This window comes from Mugil cephalus, chromosome 22 (assembly GCF_022458985.1).
Source record: "Mugil cephalus isolate CIBA_MC_2020 chromosome 22, CIBA_Mcephalus_1.1, whole genome shotgun sequence".
NCBI classification, from domain to species: Eukaryota; Metazoa; Chordata; class Actinopteri; order Mugiliformes; family Mugilidae; genus Mugil; species Mugil cephalus.
This window is the reverse complement of record NC_061791.1, coordinates 7,328,576-7,347,406: the sequence shown is the minus strand read 5'-3', so window position 1 is coordinate 7,347,406 and position 18,831 is coordinate 7,328,576. Positions and strand designations below refer to the sequence as shown.

The following is an 18,831-nucleotide window of genomic DNA, read 5'->3' as shown; positions in this document are numbered from 1 at the left end:
AACATGCTAAGAGCCTTTACGCTTAAGAATTATTATCTGGCTTTATTGCAATATTTAACTCACAAACAATGATACTTATGTATTTTACATCTCAGCAAGCAATCAAAGAGGCCTCAGCTATCCCTTTAAAGGTCATATTATTCCTTCGGCTTTAAATTTAAGTATTGGATTCTGGTTTTATTTCGGTTCCTGCTACATAATCTAGTCACAGAGTGTTCCCCTCCACCCCTGTCCAGGTAGATAGGTCTCTGAGTTGGATGCATCGAGGACACATCTGCCCCAGAGCTCCACAGACAACACGGCAAATGAGCACTTGCTGTCATATCACAGCACATCTCGTTGACGTACAGTGGAGTCGACGTGTTTTAATATCCTACCAGCTGGATATGGTGGCAGCTTGTGCATATTCTCAGGACAGTGGAGCTGAATGCACTGTGGGTCCTATCATGTGGGACATGTGGGACGATGTAATGCAGTTTCGTTTGCGGGTTAACGCTTGCGTGTGTTGTTATGCTTTAAATATGCAACATTCTGCAGCCTCCAGTCGCACATTAAATCTGAGGCTATGGAGGGATCAGATATAAAATAAGGCAACAAAACAATAAAATAACTTTAAGAAAAAGAAACAAAGCATGTAAGAGGATACTGATGCCAACAGTCATCTGTAGTTGTCTCTTTTGAATAATTTAATTACATTTATTTTGCTTGATCTGATTTTTTTTAACCCATATCTTAAACACATAGACTGGCCTATTTTATCTTTGTAGGTGAAGAAATATATAGATGAAAACCACAAGTACTCACAGGGAGTAAGCAGAGTGAAAGAAAGGAAGGAAGGAAGGAAGGAAGGAAGGAAGGAAGGAAGGAAAAAAGCAAAGCTTCAATGGTGACCTCAAAAGTCATCCATGCTCCGCTCGATGAAACCAGAAACATTTTAGCTGAGTTTGTCCCCTTTAAAAAGCGTATTTTTCTACGGCGCTGTCTTCAGATCACCTGTCTGAGGTGGAGCATGCGCAATGGACAGGAGGCGGTTGGAGAATCTACGTCAAGACCACCAACGTTACGTAGAAACAACCGGAAGCTGCACATCTTTTCTTCAGCATAAAACCATGAAATTACATTTGAGATAAATAAAAAAAATACTGTAATTGATTCGAATCGTGGTGGCGAAAGTATATACATTAAAGTACCTATATTAGGACTTTTAGGGATTATATTTTTTGTGTTGATTGACGGTTGAGCACTTTGGGTGTTGTGTTGGCTGTACAAAAGAAAATGCCTACAATAATGGCCGCTAACGTACACTTTATTTTGTAAAAACGTACCGGAAGCTACTTTTAGTGGCTGTTAGTGGTAGTAAAAACCGAGACCCCCCCTCAGCGGAAAACTGTGGTAACTGTGTTGTACGGCTGCAGAGATGCGAGACGCAGAAAAACAACGAGAAACGCTGGAAATGGAAAGGCAGGACGGGGAAGAGGACAGAAAAAAATAAAGAAAGACAAAGAAACCGCCTGAGATGTTCGGAGACGCCGACGAACACTGTCTTTGTGGCGCTATTTGGAGATAAAGAGGAAAAAACGCGAGGAGAGATCGGATTGTGCATTGATCCGAATACAGGGGAACGGGAGGGGTCGATCATGGGGAACGAAGCGAGCCTGGAAGGAGGCGAAGGGCCGCTGTCTGGGCTACCGGAGGGGCTGGCACCCGACGGGAAGGGCGGCTTCGTCCGGGTCTCCGACGGGACTCCGGTCAACCTGAGCGAACTCAGCGAGGAGCAGAGGAGGCGGCTCGACGCGGCGGTGTCAAGGGCGCAAGGCAGGCAGCCCGGAGGCGCAGCAGCTGCACGAAGGCAGGGAATTTCCATCTCTGGTCCTCCTTAGCAAATAACCATCCAGTTAGGGCCGTGATTGTGTGCAGCATCATTTTGGGGAATGTGCTACGAGGAGACAGGGATCCCGATCACGCCCATATATATATATTTTTTTTTAATTAATATTATTTTATTATTATTATTACTTAAACCATCCAACCTTATTAGAGCTAATCGTAAAAACACCCAATTATGTGCGTGTCTGAGAACGATTGGCAAATGTCGAGAGGGTGCGTTCAGGTGAAATTGTATTTCCCTACCTCTCATCTAAACGAGAAAATTAGGAGTAGGGGGGGATAGAGAGAAAAAAAAAAGAAAAAGAAGAAGCCCGAATCGGTGAGTTGTTTGTGTCTGTGTGAGATCACAGAGTAAAGAGACACACCTCCAGTGTTCGTGCGAAATTTTCGAAATGCCTGCTGGGTAAGAAGAATCTGTCGTGAACACTGTGTTATTTTCCTCCCCTCCCTCCCTCTCTCCCTCCCTCCTTCCTTCCCTCCTTCCTTGCCTACCTTCCCTCCCATTTGAACGACGCCTCAACGCCCATCCTAACAAATTCATCAGCTGTACATGCAACGCCACCAATTAAACTGTTTACTCCTGCTTTAACTCCCCCCTTTTAAAGCGTGTGTGGAGGGTGCTGAAAGGGGAGTCGGGGAGATGCCACTGAAGACAAAATGCTCAATCTCATTATTGCATTCTTTCAAATGCTATTATTGTGGTATACTAGTGTGGATGTATCAGATAAAATGTCATGATGTGCATTAGCGCTAATTGGCTCCAAGTGGGGGAGAATTGTTATTTATATCTGAGCTGGAGATGAGGGGGAGGGGTGCATCAATATTAATATGACTAAAAATAGAACAGAGGCGTTAATGTCATCTCTCATAGACTTCCTCTTCTTCTCTACTTTTCTTTCTTCGAACCGGGATGTTCTCCTCCGCTCCAGTCTTTGGAGGCTGGCCGCTGTCCGTGGTGCTGAAACGCACCGCTGCAGCGGCCCACAGCAGGCATTGCAACACTGTAAATGTTTGCTCTCACTCAATCACCGACCACTCACAGTAAACAAAGAATCGGATGCTGTATTCATTTCAGCATTCAACTTCATTGCCCGAGATTGTAATTTAATAATGGCCGAGGCATCAGCAGCCCAAGAAAAGCAACATGCACACACACACATCCATACGTCGCGCATGTCTTCCAACAATAACAAACTATATCCAGTCAGTCCATTACTGCGTCGCTGCGTTTCTCTAAAGATCCAGTCGGCGCCTGTGTTAGGTTGTCTGCGTTTGCCTCTCGGCAGGAGCTAACAAAGACGTGTCATCTTACCCTCGCTGAGCTGGGAGTCTCTCTCTCTCTCTCGCTATCTCCCCCCCATCTACACTCCATGTCATTCAGCGGTATTCACTTTCCTGTCAGCTTTACCCCAGGGAAGCAAGCTACACATTTTGTGTTTACTGATGTGTTGAATAGGCCCGAAGAAGAGTGGCCAGTGCGTGCTTATATTATTAGCACGGTGACCTTAATATTGAAGGTAGCTAATGTTTCGAGCGTGGTTTGAGATTTTAAAATTGATTCGAAGCATTAATGACACGATAGGAAGACGGGCCAAAAGAGAAAAGTGCTTGGTAATTTTATTATGTGGTTACAACCTAATAGATTCAGTAAAGGTAAATATGTTTCACAACTATAGTGCAGTCTATGTGGCTCAATCATAAAAGTGTAGATAGAAAAGATTTTGATGTTGTGATGTCTGTTTTTAGAATATTTCATAAAGAGTGTGAACACGTCAGTAGAAACAATAGCAATAGGACAATTTATTTAAGGGGCAGTGCCTGTTTATCTGAATCCTGTAAATATGTCAGTGTTAGCCATAAGGCTAAGGGCTAATCTTGAGCCGCTGCCAGATGTTGGCTCATTCATTATAATTACAGTGTTGAACGATGCGTTGAGATGATATAGTCTTGGTCACAGTAAGATATGTTATTTTTATTTTTAACAGCTTGGTGTGGACTTAGCTAATAGTATTTTCTCACATTACCACTTTAAACACAAGTGAAAGATAAGAATAAGAGCAGTGACAATAAAAACTATCTCTGTGTCTGTTTTCTCTTTTCCAGACCTTCAGAATCTGATGCCCACCAGCGATCTCCACAGGCGGGGGCCTCCAGGGGCCCGACAGGTCTCAGTAAAAGTCGAACTGTAGACGCTTTCAACCAGGGTCCACCTGGGAGAGCCACACCGGGCCGCAGCCCCTCGTCCCTCAGCCTTTTTGAATCCAGATTCCGGCAGGAGCCAAAAGACTCAGAGCCCAAGTCGACCGGCATGTTTGGCTCCAGCTTCCTGAGCGGGGCCAACCCCCTCAGTGCTGTGTCCTCTATGACCTCCTCTGTGTCGTCCTCCATATCGTCTATGGGCGATTCTGTCAACATCTCCAAGTTGGGACTGTTTGGTGATGAAGAGGAGGGAGATGCATCTTCGGCACCTGAGTCAAAGCAGGGAGGGAGGGGCCCAGGGAAGGGCCCTCAGCAGGGACCAGGTCCGAAGGGACCACAGCAGGGAGGACCCCAGAAACAGGGACAGGGCCCTCCTGGGCAGGGGCCAAGGCCAGGGCAAGGACCTCCTGGTCAGGGACCTAGGCAAGGTCAGGGGCCCAAACCAGGACAAGGCCCTCCTGGCCAAGGGCCCCCTGGGCAGGGTCCCAGGCAAGGCCAAGGACCACCAGGTCAAGGCCCCCTAGGGCAGCAGGGACCTAGACCAGGTCAAGGACCACCAGGCCAAGGTCCCCCAGGGCAGCAGGGACCTAGACCAGGTCAAGGACCTCCAGGCCAAGGAGCCAAACAGGGTGGACCCCCTCAGCAAAAAGGTGGCCCACCACAACAAGGACCAGGGAAACCTGGACCCAAGCAGCAAGGGCCACAAGGTCCTGGGGCTCATCCCAGGGAGCCGCCAGCAAAGGGTGCGGACCCCCCTAGTCAGCAGGGAGCTGGGAAGCCTGCAGGTGGACTCTGTCCCCTGTGTAAGACCACCCAGCTGAACACTGGATCTAAGGACCCGCCAAATTATAATAACTGCACTGAGTGTAAGAACCAGGTCTGCAGTCTCTGTGGATTCAGCCCCCCAGACTCAGCGGTAAGACACTGATTACTATCCTGCTTACTTTTTGCTTTTTTGGTGTCTTTTTTATTAATTCCATTTTTTTTAATGAAAAAATCTATCCTGACAGAAACAAACTTTCATAATCAGTTAATAGCAGCATCTTGTTTAAAGAGCTGTGAGCTTTCCAAATATCTAGTGGTCTGACAAACATGCTGACATTTATCTGATAACACACAAGACGGTCCATATTATTGATTGCGGCGGGGTGAGTAAAGGTCACACATCGTTATATTTTCTTTGTGCACTCCACCCTACACTGCAAAAACATGATCCTGCCTCATTATTAAGATTTTGTTTTGTTAAAAACATTTTGCGGAGAGGAAGGGTTTTCACTCCACATTTAAATCAATAACGCATAATAACAAGTCAAGATTAACATCCGCCGAACCCAGCACTAGCCTGTTAAGAAGCTCGTCTCTGAGCCCTGGCAGAGGGAGTGTACCTCATAAGAGTGGCACATGATTTGCAAAACAGAGCGACCATATGGACCCGGGGAATGTTGATCAAGGTGACTCATGTCATGGCCACAGGAAGACGCTGTGCCAGCCAGTGAGGACTCTCAGACACTGTCACACAAAAAGATGGTGGGCCACGGTTATAGCACAGCAGAGTGACTGGATCCGTCTGCTCGGGCCTCTTTGAACCAACAGATCGAGGCTGGGGTCAGTTAGCAGATTTTGCTTAGTTTCAGAGGGACATATCTAATCGATGGGGCCGCTTACATTTATCCAATAAGTGTCACCACACACGAAATAGACACACAGTTGCTCTGTTCCTGATAATAATCTAACTGTCAACACTGGGCCTTTTAAACGCCGTACTTTGCACATGGTGGAAACCAAGGAGATATCCAAACACTGAACAAAGAGGTCTTTGGTGTGGTGTAGGCAGGCTTTTTTTTTTTTTTGGAACAGGTGTTGATATACACTGATCAGCCACAACATTAAAACCACTGATGAGAGAAGTGAATAACATTGATCATCTTGTGACAATACAATGTTCTGCTGGGAAAATTGTGGTATTCAGTGCTATTTAGATGCAGCACAATTCACTAGATCCCCAACTGATTCATCATTTTTTTTAATTTCTTGTTTCACGTGCAGGGTAAAGAGTGGCTATGCCTGAACTGTCAGATGCAGCGAGCGATGGGAGGAATGGATCCCCCCGGCATGACGAGGCCCAAGCAAGGCTCAGCTCCACCCTCGCCCCAGAGACAGGCACCTGGGAAGCCTGGTAAGCTGCTGATCAAGCAGCAGAGCACCACCGACCAAGGGTTAACACCGCCAACCACACCCAGGCAGAAATCCCCTGGTCCTACATCTCCAGGACCGCTTTCCCCGGGCTCCTCTTTGGGAGGTTCCCCTAAAATTGACCCCAAGACCGGTCGTCCCATTCAGCCGAAATCCAGTCCCCAGCAGTCTCCCGCGAAAGCGAAACAGGAGTCCAGCTTCTTCGGAGGGTTGGGAGGTATCAGTTTAGGAGGCCTCACAGATGCAGCTAAGCCTCCTGCAGCTGCCTCCCAAGCTGCCGAGTCCGTCACAGGGAAACTGTTCGGCGGGTTTGGTGGGTTGATGGAATCGTCGAAGCCTCAGCCTCAGGCGCAGGTGGCGACGAAACAGGAGGAGTCGGTGACTGGGAAGTTGTTTGGAGGTTTCGGAGGGTTGAGCGATTCAGCCAAGCCTCCCGCGGCCGCATCGCAGATGTTCAGCTTTGGGTCGTCCCTCTTGAGCTCAGCCACCAATCTCGTCACTGGGGAGGAAGAGAAAGCGGCGGCTGCTCCGCCCGGGTCACCGCCGGACTCCCCCGCTGACTCCGGACCAGGCTCTCCTCCGGATTCTGACCCCGGTTCGCCTCCCGACTCTCCCTTCTCCGCCCCCGGGTCTCCCCCTGATTCGGACTCTGCTCCTGACACCCCACCTGCTAAGTCCAAGAAACCACCCAGAACCATTTCTGTGGAGCAGAAAGAGAAGGCACCGCCAGCAGCCGAACCTCCTCCTACTCCAGCTCCTGCTCCAGCCAACGCGACCAAGGAAAACTGTCCTCTCTGTAATGTGGAGCTGAACATTGGATCTGCAGACACACCCAATTACAGCCTTTGCACGGAGTGCAAGAAGTCGGTGTGCAATCTGTGTGGATTCAATCCTACACCTCACTTAGGGGAGGTAAGAAACCTGATCATTGTTGCAGTTTTCTAAAGCCTCTTCTTTCTTAAGCCTCTACTTCTTCCTGTGTTTCCAACGCGCTGCACCTACCAGTAATTTATTCATTTTCATGTATATAAATAGAACTCAAACATCCTCTTGATGTTTCATTGAAATAGGTCACTGTAGAGATACAATCAGGTGTTTTCTGCTGTGTGTCGTCTCCACGGTGAAGCCCAACTAATCCACGTTATTAGTCGCACTGAGCACGTCAGTTTACATCTACACGTTTGACCACTGGATGAGTGGATGCAGTCAATTATGCTGCATCTTAAAACTGTTGGTGTCATTACCAACAGGCTGTCTTTAGCTGAGAGGTTAGCATGAAATGTGAAGATGAATAAGTTTGCTCTCATCATCGAAGAGCACTTGAAACAAGCGACACTCGACTCTGAAACCGGATGCCGTGTCTACAGTATCTATATGTGTGACTGAGTGCGGGTATGCCTGTTTGACCATGTGTGCAGAACGCATCATTCACTTCCTATCTGCCGTCTTCTGTTATTGTGAAATTAGATGCACGCTTGTATGAGCACACCGTTAAACTCGCATTGAAACGGTTCCTCGTCCGCGTTTGGTCGCGTGATGGCGCGGCCGTTCACCGTGGAAACCAAACACTTCATTGGCCTGCTTAACCGCTGAGGTGTGGGGGCTGGGTTTGCTGGTGTTTCCACTTTGCGTTGTCTCTTGTGGAGCGACCGTTGCAAGACTGCGTGTTGAGATGCACGTAGCAGATGGCGCTCTATGGTGTAGGATCAGTAAATTACGAGAATAGAGGCCAAAAAGCCCTGCGTACGGTTGAGCGGCTTCACAGCGTGCAGGCAAAACATATTCACATATGCTGCACCCACTTATTATTCCATGTGAAGTAACCCAGTTGTTATCTATTTAGCCTTATGACTGATACTTTACACATTCATGAAAACATTGAAAATTGTAAGATATACATAGTTAAAGTCGCGAAAAAGCTGTTTAGGGTGATTGTTGTATCGGGGCACAATCGAGCGTTTGTCAAGCCACAGCTCTGTCCTGGCTTCACATCGGTGGTTTAAGTATGTCTTTGGTAATCTGCTGTCTCTCTGAAGTACTTTCTGTGACAGTGGGAGATGTTAAGCTGGGAATGAACCTGTGAACTCTGTCATATCCATATGCAGGACCTGCTAATACAGGATTTTGACAGAAAGCCAACTTTCACTTTAGATTCAGATATTAAGGAGACGCCTGGACAATATGAGAATATGCAGTCAGTGAACTTTTGAAGGAATAGTTGGAGCTTAGAAAAATGTGTGGAAGTGCTCTTTGCTAGAGAGTAAGATAAGAAGATTGATACTACTGTACAAGTCTGTTTAACAAAAGCAAACCAAGACGTACATGTATATATAATCAGTGTTGCACACAGCTTGCTGTGCTGCTAGGTGCTGTTTTCTTACTTTTGGAAAGCACCAGGTTATCGGCCAGATGGTTTGTTTCCCATAATTGCTGAGAAGTTGATCTTAGAATTTGATTTAGAAAAGGGCAGACAGCAAAAATATACTTGGCAGGGGACTGGATAAACCATCTGTTAAATCGCGTCCTTCAACCAATCCGATGAATGCCACGTTTCATGAAGTTGAAAGGGGAAACGCAGCTGCAGTCTGGGGAGCTTTGGAAGTTAGCAAGCGGTGCCGTTATACTCGTTTAAAAAAACAAAAAAGAAATCTCAAAAGCTCAAAAGGCAAATTGAACAGCTTTCACATTCCTTGATGCCTGGAAACGTGGATGACTGCGTTCTTAGGTGGTCTTGTGATCCCGCTAGCTGTAGAGTCATGAACCGATCAGCCACAAGATTCAAACCACTGACAGGAGAAGCGAATGGCATTGACCATCGTGTGACATTTCAGTGTCTCCCAATTCACTAGGTCCCAAACTAGTCAAGAATCTGTGGGATGACCCTCCCCTTAACTCATAGGACCCCACTAACAACATCCTGTTACCAGACACTACAGGACAACCTCTGAAGACCCATGTCCGGTCTCTGATGAGTCACAACTATTTTGGAGGCACAAGAGAAACGTACACAATAATAGGAAGGCGATCATAATGTTATGGCTGGTTGTGGACCTTGGTGTTTAGCTCAACTTAGCTTTAGCTCTGTGCGATATTACTAAAATATGACTAAAGACTGATGAGACACAGTGACTCTTCCACATTGCCAGCGTTCCAAAACAAGATGGCTGCCATTACCTTACAGCTGTGGTAGCGCCATTAAAGTTTTTCACATTGCACATGCTTGCTGGGAAGCCGAGGAGCTGAGCCGCTTAATTGAGGACAAGCATGGGGAAAAATGCAATTATGAAGGAGAGATGGGCATCCAAGCCACTGATGCTCTAATTGGATATAGATTAGTCCTTTTCAACAGCCTCTTGTCTCGGAGCCAGAATTGTCAAACTCGGTTTCCGCTGCTTTTTAAGAATCACGCGGCCAGAAATAAGGTTACAAGAAGGACGAATCTTTTTTTTTTTTCTTCTTCTTCCTCTTTCGGGACTAAATAAGACTGATTATCAAGCAAAAAAAAAAATTAAAAAAATAACAAAACCAAGTTGAAACAGGAGTGTGTTATGGAATATTCTGCACAAGGCGCACACACACACACACAACACCTTGGCTGAGTCATCTACCCCCCACGTAGCGTGCCTCGCTTCTGTCATTCGCTGTCATAATGTCGGCTGTCAGCAAGGGTTCAGTTGCTGACGCATGTGAGTGGGTCACAGTTTGTGTGTGTGTGTGTGTGGTTACGGTTCATTTGTCAGATTGTGTGTGTGTGTGTTACTGGGTGTGACGTTAGAGTCCCAGTGTTATCCCGCGTACTGCAGGTGTGCGGCTTGTTTGAATGACTCCTCGTCAGCGCGGTTGACGCGAGGCAGGCTCAGGTTTGTGAAATCTGAACTCGCTGTAATTCTCTGGAGTAACACCGCAGGGACGCGAGCGCATGTGTGCGGTCAACACGTGGCCGTGATCGGGAATAATCTCTGCACCCTAAAAGGATTTGAAGGGCGACAGGAAGCCTGCCATTTGTACTGAGGCTTGATCCCAGACTCAGGTGTTTCCTCTTAATCCCCTTTAATTTGAGTTAGGCTCCCTAGAAGGAAAAGCACTCATCTTATGTGCGTGCTTCAGTTGCATTTTTTTTACCCTTTTCTTCTATTTTCACACCTTGTTTGGTGTTTACTGTTCTTATAAACCGCGTTTTCTCCGAGTCAGGCTCCACCTGAGCGAAGCTGTCCTTCTGCTTTTCCCACTGCCGCTCTCTTTGATGCAGGGAAAGCCTGTAAATGTGTCTCTAGTGCTGCTCAGTGATGTTAACTGTAGCTCAGGCTCCATGTCACGGCGCCCTTATCAGTAATGAGAGCGCTCGTCGGAGAAGGGTTACGTAAAATGGGAGAGGCGCCGCTTTGCTAACAAGCTCAAATCAAAGAATCCGGGCTAAGGGAGGAGCTGGGAGTTTGATTCTGGATCGCCTTCGCCAAGAGGAAACAAGTATATCTTATAAAACCTGCACTATTGGACTAGCAACTGCAGCTTATTTTGGAGTTGCTGGGGCCGCTAAACAAACCGCAACATCAATAACTACAAATGTTTCAAGTAATTTTCACCTCCTTCTATGAATATTGACCTGATGAGGTCCGACAACCAGAGGATTATGTTTTAATATATCAAATGGTCTCCTCTGCCTTAATTATTAAACAATGTGAGGCTGCGGGTAATGGAGGATCCTAGCAACTCAACTGCTTCGCTCCATCCTCTTAATTATTTTGTCTCCTGTAAAGGCTGGAAAGACCCAGGTGCATAATGAAAAATGGATTGACTGATCGATCGTAACATGGCTCGAAGAAGAAATTTTGTTTAGTGAGGAAAGAGCGGAAGTAGACGTAGGTGAGAATCAGGCTTCAGATAAAAGCTTTATTTCAAGTTCATGTTGTTTTCTGTTCGATGGAGCTAGGCTAGCGGTTTACCGGGCAGCATGGTATGGACAGGCAAACCAAGCAACTGTTTTTGGGCCCTAAAAGCACCTTTTGGGGGGTCCCCCAGATGGCTATCTTTTGGCATGCTTTGGGCTGTAAGGGAGTTTATGGTGGTCATTGCAATGATGTTGCAGTAATAGTTTATACATCTTGACTTGATTTATTACCACATTCCTGAGACTATGTTTGTGGAGGCTTGTTGTTATCCCAAAACCTAGCTCTTCACTTAGGAACTTGTTTGTTGAGTACTTTTGGATCCCTGTTTCCTTCTTTGTCTGCATTTTTGGCAAAAAGTCATAACCACTGTACCCCGTTGCATGTCCAGGGCGCTGCCACCACAACAGTAGTATAATAGTCACCAGCTATTTCTTTAACTGACCAAAGTAATATTTACATAACCGCTCGGTGATGGAACCCTCAGCAATGACGGTGCGAAGCTTGGGATTATGCGTGGTAATGTAACTCACTGTAACTTCAAAGACGTCAATATCTTTCAATGACATATTGAGGACTGGGTTGTGTTTAGTCAAGTTAACGAGTCACAAGTGACCAGGAGAAGTGTTACTGGGCAAGTGTGTTTGCGCGTCCGTGGTTTTTGTGCCTCTGAGGCCTCGTCCATTAGTACACACTGCGTGGTATTTCCTGTGTCCTCCTTACTCATTGTTATTCTGCGGTCGTGTCCACACCTCCTCCCACACTCTGAACCCTCCCGAGTCTGTGCTGGCAGATAAAGGCTCGCTGCATGGTCATACATATACATATGGGCATTCAGAATAAACTTTGGCATCAGTGACCTGTCATACATATATACATACAGTCCAGCGAGGGCCGATTCTGTACCGGGGCCTGGTGTATTTGATCTACACAACACCTCTGGTGCATGCATAACCCAGTTATCTGAAGCTGAACCTTGATTCCCGTTTGTGTGCAAATCTGGCCTGTCTATATTTGCTTCATACAGTCCGGTCGCCTCACAGCTGTTTCGTCACTTGGCCAGGAGGCTGAGGCGTACGAAAATAGCCACTAAAAAGAGCCACAAAGGGGGAGAATACAAGCGGCTGCAGGGCAGCGCCATCTTCCTCCTTCGCGTCACTCCCTTTTGTGTTTGCTCTTTCATATTTCCTCTTTTAGGAGGGTCTTTCTGCCGCACTAAGAAACCTGCAGAGTTCCCCCACCTGGCCACGTTGGAAGGCTCGAAATGAGTGGTATTTTTAGAAACCAAGGTGTTTTTGTTGCATGCTGTGTGTGCAATGCTTTGGTTTTGGAGATGGTGTTTTAGTGAGTATAGTGCACATACAGTATTTATTATTTGTCCGAGTGATACTTTCATGTTCTGCATATTTACCAGACCCAGGACGCTGCTCTGTCGTTGAGCGGTTTACCGTATCAAATTGCTGTGATTGAAGTGAAGCGTCCTCAGGCACTGTCTTTTATTTCCCTTCATGTGCAGCTCCCCCTCCAGCTCTTCTCAATTATCCCCGTTCTAATTTATTGTTTTGTTTTTTTTGTGTTTTTTGCATTCTTAGCGAGGGCTACATTTTAGCCACTTAGCCTTCTGTGCCAAGAAGGGCGGGAAAAAAAATAAATAAATAAAAATCCAAGACATCAAGTGTGCCAGCGCTGAGCGCTCATCAGACTGGGAGGGAGGAAGGACAGGCCGGCAGCGACACACAGACTTGAAAACACACACATTCTGGCACCGGCCTCATCTAGTTAGCACAAGCTGTTGTACTTGCATCCTGACTGCTGCTATTCTCTCTCTTTCCCCCAACAAACACTTCACTACAGTAACAGGGAAGCCTCTGATGTGAGTTAAAGCGGCATTGCGGTTTTTATGGATTGTTGAGCGTCCCAGACTTTGATGTTCAGTGGGTGAGGCCAGCAGCACAGCCCGATTTAGGAGGCGTTTCACCTCCAAAAATCTCCAAAAATCTTTTTGGAGGTGCAAAGTAGTGGCTGTGATCCTTATTGGAGAATTTAGAAAATGCCGGATGCACTTATTTAACTGACGGGTTGTCAGAAACCGACAACATCCTTGTCTGAAACTGCTCTGAGCAAACATTAAGATGCGCAATCCAAGTTGAAGTGCAACTATATATCTTATGACAACGTATGGAAAAGAAGTAAACGGGTTGAAATGAATAAACGAGCGCAGACAGATAACGCTCCACTGTGGAGGTGGAAAGACCCGAAACGGTAGCGAGGGGAGGCGAGATGTGACTGTGACGGAAAGAGAGAGGAGCACCAACAGGAGGAGGTGAAGGAGAAGAGTGTCACAAAGGATAGAAGCGGCAGCCCGCGCTGCCACAAGCGGTGCAGACCATGACCTGACTATTGTGGTTCTGTCTTGGCGCTTGTGACTCACGCCTGTGAGTCACTTTAATGGCACCTACGCTCACTGTCAGGCTAGAAACATGTGGCGAAGCAAGAATTAACATGAAAGATGTTGTAAAATGAGAATCTAATCAACCGAACGGAAAGCGGTCGCACGTAGAATGTTGAAGTTGTGTGTTTAAGTTAAATTAGCTAGGAGATGTAAGGCGAGTGTGCGGGCGTTTCTCCGCCATTTGTCTTGAAATGAAATTGCTGTTTCAAGTAATAGAACATTTATGTTCACGCCATATTCTTTTCTCGTAGTCTGAAGGTACTTTCTGAATTTCTAAAGGTGCTTTTAGCCATTTGGATTTCCATTACGGAGCATGTTTAAACTGATACAGAGAAGAATAAGTCCCAGTCTAAATAACATAGTCACATAAAACTATAGGAAAATAAGCTTGTACATGGATTAATGTTTGCACTTCAGGAGCTTCTGCTTTAAAGTATTTGGATTAAAAATTATTCAAAGCAAGAAGAAAAGACATCACCTCACAGATGTGTAATATTGTCTCACAAGTATAAGATTTCTGTTTCATTAGTTTGTACATAATTTGTAGTATGAATCACTATATATAAACAAAACATGTTGTGTTGGTGTGTCATTGCGTGGTACTGTAAGTTTATTTGAAACACTGCTTCTGAATATGAAGCCATAGTAAATAGGTGTGGCTACTGCTCGTAATTTGCTCGACACTTGGAATGGAAACACAGTCCTCTTCCTTTCAGAGCGTAATGGTTCCGTTAACTAAAGCCCACAGCTCATTAGTCCCAACCTTTACGATGAATGACTCATTCCTCTCTCCCCGTGGTTCTCCTCTCCTGTCCACCTGCACTGATAAGGCGGGTAGAGACAAAATGGAAAACAAACATGCTCATTAGCAGATGTTGGCGACACTCGCGTACAACTGATACAACGTGTGTGATTGAACTAGTCATCACGCACTCTGACTCACAAACCAATGAATGGATCTAATAGGTGAAAGCTGCATCAGTTGTTTTTTAAGTCATGTTAAAATCTACACATGTACAACTGCTCTTCCTCTGTTCAGCAAAAGAGACGCTTCATGGTCCAACACTCCCACCAGGGTAGCCAGTGTGGCTTTACGGTGAAAGGTCGCAGTGATTCCCATTTTCATAACCCAAAACCCTGTTTCCACTTTCCATTTAGCTCTGTTTCATCAAGTGAAATGTTTAGCTCTTTAGCTGCTAAATGCTGGATTATGCTAATATTACGGTCGCCAGCCAGTCACAAACGTCATCCAAAGCAATCACTTTGAAAATTTTGGAGATGGAGAGGCAGCCAGAAATGCTTAAGCGGACACAGGCTACTACCAAACCGAGCAATCACAGCTTTTGCGGTCTGCTTTGCCAAAAGGCATAGTCACATTTCTGGTTTCAATACAGTTCATACGGTTTCAATTTGCCTGTAGGTTTTAAATGGGAAAACCAAACCAATGAGCTTAAAAACACTAAAACCCTTTGTGGAGCTGAGGGGCATTTAAGCACTGGTAAAAAAAAAAAAAAAAAAAAAAAACTCAAGGAATAACTATTATTTGACTCACTGGTAATATAGAAAAATATTTACTACAAAAAGAAAAAGGTAAATAAAGCTTTTAGTACACTTCCAGATTAAAAAAGTGCCAATTGTTGCTGACATAGGATATTCAGGGTGACTAAGAGAAAGGAAGCCTGAGCCATGAGTTATATTTTTTTATAGCCACTGAAAGAAAGGCGACCTCAAATCCCATAGTGTCTTAAGTGCAGCTCTATTTCGTCTCCTATTTTAGATCGGAAGCTGACACATGCAGACTCTTTATGAAGTGGGCTGCAGATAAACAAACACAGATGCAGACAGAAAATGCCCTCAAACAAGTGCCTCTCTCTCCATAATCCCTGTCGCAGAAAATATATATAGGCCAGTCCTCGCACCTCTTCATTTGTGTCAAATCCACTTATACAAACGCATGAGAACACACCACGTCTTCCTCTCTTCTGACACTTTTTCACTCACCTGGTGTGGGAGTACCAATCCACTACATTGGAGTGACAAACCATGACACTCGCGTCAAGAGAGAACACAAACACAGAGGCTCTTGTCTGTCAGCTGTCGGGATGCAGTCGAGTAAAACATGTATTTAGAATGGAATCGTTTTCTTGTTCAACCTACCTTTGTCCATGGAATCGTTCGGTAAAAGGTTTACTCTGGTTTCCCTGCAGTGCATGTTCCTATCTATCTTTTAATGCTGGTTACCAAGCAGTAAAGTTTTTTTTTTAATTTAATTTATTCAGCTTCCCCTCTCTGGTGTTTACTCTCATGCTGCAGTTAAAGCCAACAACCTCTTGGTCCTGAGCCCAGTTATCAAACCTTAAAGCTATTACCGCTCATATATCATTTTGCTACACGTTTCAAATTAGAATTAACACGGACACATGAACATGTGAAGTGGAAAGTAGAACACATTAAATCAGAGGTGGTAACATCCCTAATGGTGTGACATTTATTAGGACAAAAATCTTTTTTGGCCTGCAAAGGAGCTGATGCTGTTATGTTCTGCTTGCAGTCTACAGCATTATAATTAAGTTGGCCACTCAGCAACGCTCATCAATGAGAAAAGGGCAGCAGCTTCCAAGCTTTAAAGAAACCTACTTTCTACCCTTTTCAACATTCCTTACTCACGCTATGATTACATTACGAGTATAATTTCCTTAGAAATTTCCTAAATTCCTTCTTAGTTAGATGGTCTGAGATATGTCTTAACGCCAGCCCTGCTAAGCTGTGATATTCATTTTTCATGTTATGCAAATGATGAGTTTGAATGGTAATTTTTCATTACTGACACAGTGATTTCAAAGAATATATCACTGTGTGATGTGGCCCCAAATTTAACTGTGAAAAACTGCGTTCATTAAAAGCACATGCTATGAGTATCGAGCACATGAATAAGAATATATCACAATAAGTCGCAATAGAGTAATGTCACTTTGGTATAAAGTGCCATTTATTACCTATTTTCATCTGTAAATTATGTGTACAAGGTGATTCTTTATCCATCTTTGTGGGGTTATTTCTCATGTTGGTTGTATCTGTATTGTCCATTTCCATTGATTTAAATAGGAACACCTCCTGCACTGACTGACTCCTCTGCCATCTTCCTAAAAGCCCTCAACAGCACCACCCCTTGTCCTGAAAAAGCTATTGGTTTAATTATTCTCGTACTTTCTGTTGATGTCCCAAAAGATTGATACTTGGCATCTGTGTGGTTTTGTCACGCTTGTGGATTTGCCAAGAATCCAGCAGACTCCAGGTGGTGTTGGTACACAGATTGCATCCTCAGACAAGTCCAGACTGGCTCAGGCAGTCAGTCGATGCTAAGCTAAGCTAACCAACACGAGAGTGAGGGCAAGCGTGTCGTCTAACACCCAAAGGAACCCGGTGAACACCAACGTCGAGGTATTTCTGTCAGTTTTCCCAGACCCCAAAATAAAGGAAATCCTCACTGGTAAACAACACTGACCAATCAAATGTAGTAGAACAGAAATAACCCAGCTCTGGAGCATGACTGTGCAAAAGTTGTTAATCACTTTCTCAGTCGGTACATTTTAAGGACATTCTGGCCAGTCACCGTGGGTTACAGCTTGTCCCGACTTCCTGGAAATTGATGTGCAGATTTGCAGGGTGATAATGTTAAGCTTGTTGGCAGTAGCTGGTGTTGAGTCACTTCCAGTGATCATTAAGCCGCTTCGCTCTTTCTCTCCCTCCATCGCGTTCCTTTCTTCCTCCTGCCTTTCATCGCGTCCGTTGTTCTCCTCGTTTCTTCTTCTTCCTCCTCCTCCTCTCATCCTCCTGTCGCACGCCTTCTTTTTTTTCTCACATCCTCGTATTTCCTCCACCTTGTTCCTTCTCTGTCTTCTCATCCGTTTTATCCATCTGTCCCATCCTTCACTAGCTCCCCTGTTTAAGATAATATAACACTTTATTGATCCCTCGGATACTACACCGGCTTGGCAAGAGACTACACAAAGAATAAGTTTCTGTTCATATATGTGTGAAAAGAGGGAAATTGATTTTGGCCCCTCTCTGTGCTGGGCTCTGTCTAAACTTAGATGGGTAAAACCTCCTCATAATCCCTTGTCTTAATCAAAGAGCTGCACCGACCTTCACAACTCTCCAACTCCCCGTTGGAAACAGTAACCTACCACTGTTATGGCCCGTCTCATCCCAATATCTGGTTGCCGTCTGCGGTTTTCTGTCTTGTCTCCCCACTGCGCCCTTGGAGGATCCTTGATGGAGATGGAAAATATTGCCTCTCAATCTGTACTCATTCATGTATGAGCTTGTGTTTGTTTGAGAGCGCCGCATGGGAGGAGAGTGAGAGCTGTTCGGGGCTTTTCATCCGAGCATGTCATGAACACCGTCACAGACTCGTCTCTCTCCGGGCGCTGGTGTGTGTCGGCCCTTCGGCGCTCGTGTCCACGCGACGGTGGGAGACGTCCTTGATGGCGCCTTGCGTTAACGAGTGACTGGCTCCCGAGCTTTTGTGAATCATCCGTGCTGACGCTCGCAGAGCCCATCACAGCAGATGTGCAGGAACCTACAGAGGCGTTCTGCATTTATTGGATAGCTGCAGTGGGAAAGGAAGGATCATCGTGGTAAATACACCTGATTAGTTTTTAATTACAAGGAAAACCCGTCAAAAGAGGAGTCTCCCACTCTTGCTACTTAAGATGGCGTTGTTTCATTCTGTAAATAAAATTAGGAATGATGCTCATGTGGAGCCGTCTCCAAAGCCAAATATAGATGTTGTTTATGAATCATGTATCATAGTCTGACTGTAGACTAGTGCTCTTGTGATAAATCAGTGCCCAAAACTCGAATACAGTTTACAGTTGTATTACATAAAAATCCCTATAAACAACATTCTGTAGGAAAGGGACACGATTTTAGTAGCGAAAGCTTTGCTGATTTTATTTGCAGTCCGATACCTATTGACCTATTGAGTTGTACGCAGTTAAACAGTCCATGTGGAGAGCAAAAATGAGCAGAACATCCTGTCCGTAAGCAAGCTGATATGTCCCATTTGTCAAGCAAATATCTTAAACAAAGCCGTAGTGGTTCTTGAGATGTGTGGCGATTAGGTAGGGCCTAAGTATAGACGCAAGGGAAGGCAGGAGCAGGAGACTAAAGAACTTAAATAAAAATGTACAACTCTGCAACACTGCAAAT

General features: G+C 45.3%; 1 protein-coding gene across 10 annotated transcripts in view; it reads left to right on the top strand.

Annotated features, from left to right (window-relative positions):
• Nucleotides 1-18,831, top strand: part of pcloa (piccolo presynaptic cytomatrix protein a) — a 59,911-nt gene that overhangs the window by 2,841 nt on the left and 38,239 nt on the right. For 9 of the 10 annotated variants that reach the window (XM_047574865.1, XM_047574864.1, XM_047574860.1 and 6 more), the window contains exons 1-3: nt 1,388-1,849; nt 3,991-5,002; nt 6,133-7,191. In XM_047574865.1, the coding sequence (XP_047430821.1) occupies nt 1,638-1,849; nt 3,991-5,002; nt 6,133-7,191 (2,283 nt within the window). In that variant the 5' untranslated portion in view covers nt 1,388-1,637. Of the gene's footprint in view, nt 1-1,387; nt 1,850-3,990; nt 5,003-6,132; nt 7,192-18,831 lie in introns of those variants that run through there. The other variant, XM_047574862.1, reaches the window with a different exon arrangement.